Below are 11,804 nucleotides of genomic sequence, written 5' to 3'. Positions count from 1 at the left end.
TTTTCTCAGCAAGGGCCATTTAAATTAGGCCTTGATGGATGTATAGGAGATCAATAAGTAGAAAAGGAAGTAAAAGGACATTCCAGGCATTGGGGCCAGTACACTCTGAAAATATGGAGGTGAATTCAGGGACCAGTAATTGAGTGTGACAGGAGAATAGGGTGCAGGAGAGAGGGGAGTGGAAAGACACAAAGCTGGGGAGATGGAAAGGGCCTTGAATGAACTTGGGCTGTCAGAAAGTCCTTATTGAAATCTAACCACCTGCCCTGAAGTAATGCTCTGGAGAGGGTAGTGTTTCCAGTCCTCACTGTTGCCCTAGGGAGGCCCCTCCCTTCAAGAGTTAAAGAGTCTTGTCCGGAAGAGGGTTAAGGATCTAGCACCATTGAGAAAGGAGACAGTTCTACCCTGTAGTTCCCAGAATTGTCTCAAGTTGGGCGAGGGTGGGACAGGGCACTTCCCAGAGACTTGGGTGAGTGCTGCATGCTGCCCTCTTGTGGCCTCTGCAGAACTGAGCAGCAAGGAGGCAAGCAAGGTGGTCTGTTCATAATCCCAGGGGCCTCCAGTCTCCTCCATCAGCCTCTTGGAAACCACCAGCTGCCAGACTAGATCCAATTGCTTTATTTATTCCACATTGGCCAGTGGGTTTGGGGAGACAGAGTAAAAGGAGTCAGCAGTCACATTTAGTAAAGCCTTGTTCTTACAAACACACACTCTCTCTCTCCCTCTCTCTCCCTCCCTCCTTTTGCCAGCTATGTATGCACAGGGAGTCAGGAGACCAATGTTTCGGTTTCAGCTCCACCTCTATTCATGGAATGACCTTGGGCAAGTCACTGTACTTCGCTGGGCCTCCCATGTCTCCATCTGTAACACAGGGATCACAATCCCCCTTCTTGTCTTGCCTGCAGGGTCACCGTGAAGATCATCGGGAGGACGGATGTTGCAAGAGCTAGGAAAAATGTTGGAAGAATGCTCCGGATGTAAGGGGATCGTGCTGGGTATTAGACAGGGGCTCTCTTGGGCTGCACCAAAGCGTTTGTTTACACCCTGATGGGCCCGGCTGGCGGGGAAATTTAAAGGGAAATAGCTCAGCAAGGAAGCTGCTTGCCAATCACTACTGATCGAAACATCTCCAAAATAAGAATGGAAGTCTATGGGAAAATGAGGACCATTGACTGGCCTGAAATTCCAATTACACTTGGGTTTTCAAGAATGAGTCGAAGAGCAGCAAGGTGGTACAGTGCAGTGCCTCAATGTGGGGGTTTAGCTAGGAAATGAAACAGCTGAGCTCCTCCCTTTTCTCTGAGGCCAGTGCCCCTTCTGTGCGCTCCCGCTTGCTCTCTCCCCCCCCACATAGGGCTGGGCACGCAGCTAATCAGTGGATATTTGCATGTCTCTCACTGAGATGTGTTTGGGTACAGGACAGTGAGAAAGACCAGATGACCCCATGCAGAGAAACGTCCAGAGCTAGAATGAAGATAACTGGATACAGGAGGAGGAGGGGCATTGAACTTCAGAGCCAGAAGCCTGTGGGGCTGCCCCAGACTCACTCACGGTGACACTATCACCTGCCTCACCTACCCTGATGACACTGGAGGGGTACTATGTATTCAAAACCTTAAAACTAGGAAAATCTTTGCTTTTGCAAAAGAATGTTATTTTTCTTGCTTTCATAGTGTAAATCTCTTACCTGGTCCCATCTCTGTTTTGGTGGCCAGGAAGCCCAGGATCAAAGGCAAAACCTAATTCTAACAACTACATAGGTTTTTATGGCCAGAGTATTTGTGTTCTTGTATTAAGATTCTGATTTCCTAATCAATATATCCTTCCTAATTCTAATTTGCCATATTTTATTTCATTGTGTATTGTTTTTCATGTAAGCCATCTTAATTTTTCTTGTGGAATAAGGTAAGGTATACTTAGGTAAATGGTTGAAAATGGAATCGATGACATAGATATCCAAGTACTTAACCATCGTTGACAGTGGGGGATATTTGGGGAATTATAAGGGCATCAGGGTCGGAGTTGAAATCATCTAATATTAAAACCTCTTCTCCATCCCAACCCCTGACTCTCCCAGTCTTTGAGTCAGTCCCAAAAAGAAGGGAGTTGCCCAAGGTTTTATGGCATATTACTGTCAGAGAAGAAATTAACACCTACTTTTATTGGCACCCAGTTCTCTGCTCTTCCCAGGAGAACAGGCCTCATTCTAGAAAGGATGGTATGGTAAAGGTAAGAAAAATGGCTCACCACTGGCCTCTGTGACCAATGAAGAAGTGGAATGCTCTTTCTATTCTTCCTGCTTCAATTAATAGGAAGCAGGCCCTGGCTGTAGAACCCTTCTGATCTGTGGCTGACAGGAGCTTGGGCTGCCCTCCACGGCAGATGCCACTGGGCACGGCCACAGCAGGCAGCTCAGAGTGCCAGCCTATGCCAGGGCAGGAGTGGAGGGATTTACTTGGGTCCTTGTCTGAAAGACAGAGAGCTTTCTCCATGAGAGATGCTCTCTTGACCCTCCAACAGAGCAAACACAGCTCAATCTGGCCCACATGCGGTAGTCTAGGAAGTAAGGCAGGCAGGTACCTCTGAGCAGCAACTAGACTGTGATGAAGCTCATTTTTAAAATCAGCTGACGGCCTCAGTTCGAATCAGATATGCAGTTTAAGTTCCCTTAGCTTTGGACACCCCTCCCTCCTTCAGACACTCACCCTGAGGGCAAACAAATTTTTCCAAGCCTTTCCCAAGGAAAGTGGCCCCATAAATGCCCCCCGACACAGAAACCCAGACTCTAAATTATCTAAAATGAGATTTATTGCATTTCATGCAGTTTGAAGTCCATGCAGCAATGGAGACTAGCACAATTTTTAATGCATTTAAAAAATAAAAAATAGGTGGGTCGGGGGGGCAAACGCACAAAGTTCTAGTCTCCTTGGGTCCCTGGAAGATAAGGGTTTGGGAATGAAACCATCCAGTCTGGTGGCAAATGAGTTCATCTCTTAAAAGCAAGGAATGTTTCCATGGCTTCTGGATGCCAATACGCAGACGTCTGGGGCAAGAGCAGGGCACAAGGAGAGGACTAGTAGTGAAAAAGAAGCTACACGCGTTCACCTAATTTAATCTGAGGGCAGCACAAGGCAGCAAATCTTGGGGGCAGCAGCTGTTCCAAGAGTCAGGAGATAACATATACCCCTGAGAAGATTTGCTCCTATAAAGAAGTGGCAGTAAGAACCAAAAAAAAAGAAAACAAAAGAAATATTTCTTTAACCACACTCTTCACGAAAATGCCATAAATATGTCATTTAATATTTTCATTTCATAGCATTGGACACACAGCTCAACATATTGAAATATTGATTCCTTGGAGGAGAAAATGAAAAAAAAAAAAAAAAAGAAATAAAAAATATTGCATCTTTCTGTTGGAGAATCTCGGCGCCCAGATGTCGGGCGTAGTGCACCAGTGTCCTAGCCTGCTGGAGGCGCTGAGGTCGGCCGGGTCCTCTGGGGAGGGACTCTGCGCCCTTCGCCTGGGGCTGTATGGCAAAAATTGTGTTGGGTGTCCTTGGCCTTGCCAGCTCAGGCCCTCAGTCGCCGGTCACCTGGGGGGTCTGCCCGTCGGAGGGCTGGTTGGCTGACTGGATGAACATGGGTTGGGCGAGGTCCTGGCCGGCAGGCATGGTGACTTGCTGGATCTGGTAGAGCTGCTGCGAGGGGTGGAGAGGAGAGAGTGAGGTCACCCCTGGGAGAGGGGCATGCAGCTCCCTATGGGCCTCGAGTTGGTTGGGGGCCCCAGATACCTCAACCACCACCCACTGCAAGGCGTCAGAGGGAGGAGGGGATGTGGAGCTCTGCTGGGGTTGGGAGCAGCAGACACAGGAGGCACCAGCCCGGTGGGAGGGGGTGTGTGTGGTGGGCGGGGAAGAGGTGCAGGGAGTTGCATTTCCTGTGGCTTTCACTTCTCTGGGCTCTGCCTCTCCCGTTAGCTCAGAGCCTCGAGCTTGCTGCACGCTGTTCCTCTGTGACAAACACAAGCAATTCGAACCACTGTACCAGCAGCTTGGAAGTCAGCATTTCCCCAACTCTTGGTAATCCTCACTGGCAGAGGCAGTAGGATTACCCCCTCTCCTCCTTTCCTCAGAGTATCTGGCTTAGGTTGAGGCTACGCTGAACCTGCATTTCCTACACGGGCCCAGCTGAGGAGGTGGCCTGGGATTAAGCACTTACTACAGCCAAGACCAGTGAGGGATGGAGAAGATGCTCACATAGCCACTATGGAAGGTTAGGGCCAAGTGGACACTTGATTTCTCAGGTGTCCCCAAAAGAAACCAAAATCAAGACCCCCTGCCACAGGAGCCCTGGCATATGAGCCTAGCACCTGGTGTTGGCAAAAGCCAGAAGGGGGTCCTGTTGCCAGCTCCTCTCCCTTCTGGGCAGCAGAGAACACAAGCTTGGGCATGTCTCTGGGACCAAGTGTGAGGGGAAAGGCAGAGGGAAAAGGGAAGATTCTTTCCTCGTGTGAGTTTAGAATTACTGAATTCCAGGAACCAAAAGAGCTTGAGAGATCACATGTTCTCTGCATTTCAACTGATCCATGTTATTAAATAGCAGCATGGCTTAGAGAAAAACTAGTCCTACAGAGGATGCATTCTAGTCCTGGTTCTGCAATGAACAGCTGAGCGAGCAGACAAGGCACTTCCCATCTCTAGGGCTCAGTCTACTTATCTGTAAAAGGGGGATTGGGGCTATATAATGTCTAAGATTATTTGCAGCTCCCACAAGTCTATAACTAAAGGATAGTCACCCTGATTTAAAGACTGCACCTGTTTTAACAATTTCTGTCCACTCATTGTTAACAGAAGATGGGACAGTTGCCCTAACCATCCAAACTCACAGATATCACCCACTACTCCCCACAACTCCTCACCCTCTGCCCCTCCCCAGGCTGGGTGTCCTACCTGTCCATCTGTGAACTGGCTGAACTGCTGCTGTCCTTGCTGGACCTCTGTCTGTGTGATCTGTAGGAGTCAAGATGACAGAGTAGGCATGTCAGCTGCAGGCTCTATCTAGTCCACCAGCCCACCACCAAGGAGAGAGATGTGAAGATCAAAGGAGACAAAGCATATAAAGTGCCCAGAATGAGGCCTAGCACAGAACATGTGCTTGATGAGCAGGCGAGAGCAGGGGCCCCGCCCTCCCCACCCCCTGGCACTGATGGCTACTCAGAACTGGCACCACATAGAGGACCCTGGACTAATATACAACTTCTACAACCATCTCTCTTAATGACCATCTACTCCCCCACGTTTACCGCAAGGTCTTCGTGGGGCCTGAGGCTCAAGTCAAACAAAACACCTAGCTCCTAGGTGCTGACATGACAGGGCATAACATTTACGGTTTAGGCAGAAACCCTAAGAGTCTGTCTTTCGGCCAGTGAAGGCAGACTGCAAAACACAGGGCAAAGTGCCAAATGGTCCCTTCCATTCTTAGAAGGTGGGCTCCAAACCAAACCCATATCACCCAGATTATCTGACTGGAATATGACACACCCTGGCGAGCAGGTAGCCTTGGCCCTGCAAGCCCTTGTGGCAAACCTATGAAGTACTTTTTCCGAGAGAGGCCACGTGCAGCCCTCTGGGCTAGGGGGCCGGCAGGGGTGGAGGGGGCGGTAGCAAGGAAAGCATTTATTACATGTACTTAAAATCTTATGTGGGGACTTTAAAAGAAATTTACTGACACGCAGAAGTACATCATATATAACGCTAGCTGCTGGAGACAGCCTGGTAGACTAGAAAGAAGACTGACGCGTGCCTGTGTGCGTATGTGTATCTATGGAACACGTGACTAGTAATGTCCTCTGTGTACCATCTCCTGAAATCATCACAGCCAACCTGCAAGGTAAAGACTGTCCTCTCGAGTGTCCTCACAACCGCCAAAAACAACCCAGCAGGCCTAGACATGAGGCTATGAGGAGCAAGGAGGGGACAGGTGTGAAAGAGTGTCTTACTCTTTCAGGTGTGAGGGGTTCTTACAATTGTTCCTGTTTTGGGTCTTTCTCCTCCCACCAGTCTATAAGCTGTTTGAGGGCAGGAACTAAGTTTTGTCTTTATACCTCTCAATGCAAAGGAAGTATTCAAGATACGTCTACAGAATAAATGAATGACCCTGAGACAAATGGAAAATACTGCTCATAGCTGAGAAGGTTAACTGTGCCCTGTGGCCAGACAGGAGGGCCCTTCACATAAGCTGAGAAGAAAGTTTCATTTAGCTTTACATCCCTTTACATATTATTTATTCAGCATTCATTCAACAAACATTTACTGAGCACCTACCAAGTGCAGGTTGTCATGATTACAATCTCTTCTTAGGCAGACTCTGACTGCCCTCAGGTGCCGTCTTCTTGCTTCTCCTCCTCTCTGTACACCCAACTCTCCCTAGCTTTAGTTCTGGTCCCAAAACTGACCTCTGGGAAATCAAGAACTCTTCCTTTTCATTTCCTCCCACCCCATGCCATAAAAAGTTTTTGGATCCCAGGTTAGAATCTCACAAGGTTTTTTTTTTTTTTAAGAAGATAGAGGGGGGTGGTACCCAAGGGTATGACCAGTCTTGAGATCTGATTCCAAGTCAGTGAACCCCAAGGAAATTAGCGAGAAGCCCAAGTCCTTCTGTGAGCCAAGGAATGGGTTTAGAGTGGGCCCTTTAATAATCCCAGAGACTATATGGAACTCAGAAGCTTTGCTTTTGGCTCATTCCTCATATTTTTCCAAATGAGATCTTTAGAGACCTGCTCTACAAACTCAGCTCTGTCACCACTGTCAATAGATACATCACCAGAAACGCAACTGGGCCAGATGGGTCCAGCTCTTAAACGATTGCTGCTTTTTTTTTGGGTCTGAGGCAAAAGAATCCATTAACAACACCTCCCCCTTGACCAGCATCCCCTAGCCCCTGCAAATGATGTCCATGTCCCCCAACTCCCAAGGTCAGGGAAGCAGCCCCCTCAGCACCTGTGGCTCATGGCCTTCAATATCTTAGGGCATGAGAGGTGATGAGGGGGGTAATCTCTGCTTAGGAGGTGCATGAGGAGGTGGGGTAAAATCTAAGTAAGCTTTCCAAAGGGCACAGGAGGTGCCAGAACACAACAGCTATTCAGGTTTAAAGATGGAAACTCAGCCTGACTGAGGCAGTCCGTCAAGACGCTTCCTCTGGTCAGACATGCACACACACACATTAGACTTTCTTCAAGTATCCTTGAGACTTCCTTTGCCTTGCATTTCTGTGTCCCTTGAGAACAAGATGGTAAGAGAGAGACTTTGAAGCCAATCCTCCAATAAACCCCATCTGTTCTTTGGGGTGCAGAATAGATGTGCAGGGTGTGGAGGTGGCTCTTGCTGAAGGATGAGGTGGTGAGAGAGTGGTGTGCTGAGCACTCCTGTCTGGTTAGAAGCCAGCTCCTGTTGGTCCCCAGCTCAAGCTCTGCATCTCTGAGGCACATACCTGTTGCGCATTGGTGGCAAGCGTCTGGATCTGTCCCTGCACAACTTGCGTGCCTGATACAGGCTGGGCTAAGCGAATATACTGCAGCTGGCCAGCATTCAGCTGCACCTAGGGCAGGGCAGAGATAACAGACCACAGCAGACTGAGTGCAACCTCAAATGGGCAAACTTTCCATGACCAGAGATGGTGATAGTCCCCTACCACCCCCTGAAAAGTTCCTTTTTTGTTAACAAAGGTCAAAATAAGCAAAACCACATCATCTCCACTTCATGAGTCACACAACACAAAAGAAGATATGTTCCCTGAATGGACCTGGAAACAATTCCCAGAGGATCTGGGCACATATGTGAGAACAGCATGGCTGCCCCCTCAGCATTCACTGGCTCTTAGCTGTCTGCTCACAATTTATCTTAGGATTTTATCCAGAGACTGTCTGACATGATTGGAATGCTTGTACCTTAAGTGTGGGCCTTTCTCGCCTCCATCCCCACACTTTCCCATCCCAGTTCCCAGGATGGCTGACCTAATATTGAGAAGAGCTCCAGTGTCCTCCAGGAGCCCAAAGCAGATGGCCATCACTCCGTGCCACAGCCCTAGTACTGCCCAACCCCATACTGCACATCTTGGAAGAAAAAGCTGGCCTGCCTCACCATCTCTGTCCCCCAGAGCCAGGACCAACGGGGGTCTCTGTGACTTTTAGGATCCTTGGTGTTCAGCACTAGCTTCTGGCCAAACACCTCCCAAGGGGAAGATGAATCAATCAACTTTTCACAGAAAACCCAATCATGGGAAACCAAAGCTATAAAAATGCCCTTAGAGTCCCTCATGCTTAAGATTAAGTCTCAGATAATACAATAATACCACATTCTGCATTTAATTGTGTGCTAAAAGCATTAACTCAGGCTCTTAACGCTCCAGTGTACCATAAAAGTATTGGTGCTTCGAGCGTGAGGATGAGGAGACGACCAACGCGGTTACAACATGAGAGGAACTGTGGCTCAGCGAGAAACGAGTTAGCAGAAGAGGACTGCGTTCACACTTGGGACTTGAGGGGTGAAAGAGGTTCCCGGAAGACTGGCAGATTTGGTCTTTTTCTCTGTCTGGGGGCTCAGCCTGCCTCTGTTGCAAGGGTGAGCTTCTCGAGGCTAACAGGCAAGTCATGCCTTTGTCCTGGAGCAAATTTTCCCCTACTTTTAAGAGCTAACTTCATTGCAGGGAATTTTACCTCCACAAGGAAAATGCTGATAGGATGAAGCTATACTCCTGCATGCAGTGTTAAATCAAACTGCTCTGAAACTTCCAGCCTCAAAGAGGATTTGAACCACCAAGAAAAGACTGACACTGAAGTTCCTGGCAGACCAGAATTGTCCGCTTAAGGCAAGATTGAGGGACACAAAATCTAAACCCGTTAAGAATCTGATTCAAAGGAGACAGGGCAAGATACTGTGACTTGCAGTCATTTCTTTCCTGAGAATACGCCAAGGGTTGCTGCTGGGAAGTTGTGAGGCCAAGCCCAAACTCCCCACCTAAATTCCATAATGCAGCTTCCAGGCAACAACGTCAAGTTGCTTGTGGGGATGAAGACAGCTGGGTGGAGGCTTGGGAAATCTCATCTGCCCAGACTGATGGTGGCTGGTCCCAGGAGTCAGCAGAACTCCAGCCAAGGAACACAAGATGAAATACTAAAGTCTTGTCCTAGAAGTGGGGGAAGGTGTACTGACAGCCATAGGGATTTTACATTTCCCAGCTGGGAAGAGCTCTTTGCAAAAACGCAAATGTGATTGGAAAGCTGTGAGCCAAAGAGTTCCAAGCAGTTCTTAGAAGCAAGAAGTTCTTCTTTTAGGCTTAGGTTTAGACATCTGGTGATGCTCTGCCCCTTAGTCCATCTACCACAAGGTTAGATAGGTCTGGGGATCCTCACAGCTTTTTTACGTTAATTACAGAGCAAATAATCCTACCCGCTGGGCTTTCAAAAGAGAAGCAAAGTTTCCTTCCTGAAGGTCATCACGATCGTGAGTACTCTGAGTTCAGAAACGCCAACTCCTGCAGAAGGTATCTGAGAACAGTGAAGACGAGGTCCTGCATTCTGCAACAAATCTCCTATGCTAAAGCTCTGTGCCCCAGAGGGTTAAAAACACGCTGCGAAGGGAGAACTCTTCTCTGGCTTAAATGAACTTGTTCTGGTGCCTTCACATACAAAAATGAGAACCATTCAAGAGAGAGGTCTTGGGGTTGGCTGAAACAGTGAAGCAAGGCACCTGGAATTGATGGATATTGGATGCGTGAGCGTGCGTGTGTGTGTGTGTGTGTGTGTGTGTGCGTGCGGGAGGGGGAGAGAGAGAGAGAGACATCGACACAGAAGAGACACAGATGCACATTCTCCACTTTTCTAAGCTTTCTCTTGACCTATTACTATGTTAATAAAAAGACAGTTCTAAAAACAGAGTTGAGGATACTTTCTGAGCTTTTTTCAAAGAGGAAGTGGTTAACCAAGTCCAAGTGAGTTTCTCTATCTGCCTACATTTCATTTACAATAGGAAGGGCAGGGGCAGGAAATAGGAGGACTGCTCCATGTCACTCACTTTCCACAATTTTTGGTGGCAAAATGACCAATGTATAGATGGCAAGTGTTAAGGATATTTTTTACAAAAGAACAAGTAAAAAAGTCAACAAATCTAAGAAATGAAATCCCTCAAGGCACACAGGAAGCAGATCGGTCCACAGCAAAGGAATGGATAAGTTAAATGAAAGCCAAAAATACACTTTGCTGCAGGCTCCACTGGGAACTGACTCATGAATATGCAACAAGTGTATTTATGGCCTTCCCTACACACCTCCCTCTTATTCTCTGCTAATCAAAAGACAGGACTGCCTCACAGGGCCTTTGGGCCTTGGCATGGAATCGTGGTTACAATGATTTCTCTGCATAGGTGGAGTGAGGGGAACTTGAGAGGAGCTGCCCCACAGTGGTGAACCCAAACTCCGATTAAAGGAAAGCAGTGAGTAAACAGTGGAGCGGTCTAGCGTAACGGGAATACAGGTTAAAAAAAAGTGTGTGTGTATACATACATACACATACGTACATACAATATTATATATGTGTGTGTGTGTGTATAAAATCTTTACTGTTTCCTGTCGTAACCCTGAGCACAGTGCCATGCAGACCTGGAGGCGGGGCAGGGCTTACCGGGATCTGCTGGATCTCTCCTGTGTTCGTGATGATCTGCTGCATCACCTGCATAGTCTGTCCAGTGCCGCTCTGGGCCTGCTGGGCTTGACCCTGCGGCTGGGCCTGGACTATCTGCACCTGCTGACCTTCTCCAACCTGCATGGTCACGGGTGTGGTCTGCAAAGAAGAGTCATGAGAAAGCTGATTGAGCTCTGGCTCAGAGCCAGCAGGCTTACTAAGGGGTCAACAAGGAGCAGTTAACTAGGAGCAAACCCCCTCCATGAATGCCTGCACTCACTGCAACACTAATAAAAATACTCAACCTACAGAGTCCTTTGGCTTAGAGCACTGTTCAAGTCACTCTCCAAAATAAAAGATGGGAAAGCCAAACAGATTTTTAGGCTCATAATATTTGCCTAGGCCCCAAACATCTCTATGCTTCAAATGTTGCAACTTTTCAAGCCCCTTCAATGATAGAAAGGCACATACAGTACAAAAGAATCAAAAGCAACCATGACAGTTCACTTGAGAAACGGCCAAAGTCAAATCTGGAGCAGGAGAATTTGGAGGGCAAACTAAATAGAAAATGGAGTCAGTGTGAATTTACTAATTTCAGGATCCTGGGTTCCTTCTTAGGTATGCAAGACTTTGGAAGGAAAATAAAGTGCACACTGGCTTTCACCCTCATTCAAGCAGCAGACTCCAGCCCACACCAGCCAGCTGGCTGCCCTGGATCACAACACAGCTTCCCACAGGAGACACAAACACTGTTAACACCTGGACAGACTTAGGACCTGGATCTTAACTGAGGTTACCCCTAAGTAAGAGAATCTGAGAAAGTAAGAACTTTAACTTTCTAGAAACAGGAAACTCAGATTTAAGAAATTTCTGCCAATGTATACGACTTGGCAGATTCTGTGTCTCTCACACACACAATTAGCGGATTGTAGTCCTATGAAACTTGCTCCTTTGAGAGACAGTAAAGGCTTGAACTGTCAAAAAAGTCAGTCATTTCTTCAAATCTCAAAACTTCAGCCCTCGATGTGACCTTTTACAGATTACCTAGAGCAGTGAGCCCAGCATATCTTGCTCATCTGCTGGTGGTGGTGGTGGGAGGACCTCCAATTCGGATGTGATCTCTCCCCAC

At 47.8% G+C, this 11,804-nt stretch overlaps 1 protein-coding gene across 12 annotated transcripts in view; it reads right to left on the bottom strand.

The window, feature by feature from the left end:
• Window positions 1–2,790: 2,790 nt before the first annotated feature.
• Window positions 2,791–11,804, bottom strand: part of NFYC (nuclear transcription factor Y subunit gamma) — a 63,965-nt gene continuing 54,951 nt past the window's right edge. For 10 of the 12 annotated variants that reach the window (XM_058553814.1, XM_058553815.1, XM_058553818.1 and 7 more), the window contains exons 7-10: window positions 10,676–10,834; window positions 7,489–7,596; window positions 4,950–5,009; window positions 2,791–4,010 (exon numbers count right to left, since the gene is read on the bottom strand). In XM_058553814.1, the coding sequence (XP_058409797.1) occupies window positions 3,579–4,010; window positions 4,950–5,009; window positions 7,489–7,596; window positions 10,676–10,834 (759 nt within the window). In that variant the 3' untranslated portion in view covers window positions 2,791–3,578. The remainder of the gene's footprint in view (window positions 4,011–4,949; window positions 5,010–7,488; window positions 7,597–10,675; window positions 10,835–11,804) is intronic. The other 2 variants (XM_058553824.1, XM_058553823.1) reach the window with 2 other exon arrangements.

This window comes from Diceros bicornis, chromosome 13 (assembly GCF_020826845.1).
Source record: "Diceros bicornis minor isolate mBicDic1 chromosome 13, mDicBic1.mat.cur, whole genome shotgun sequence".
NCBI lineage: Eukaryota > Metazoa > Chordata > Mammalia > Perissodactyla > Rhinocerotidae > Diceros > Diceros bicornis.
This window is presented reverse-complemented; position numbering and strand designations above follow the sequence as displayed.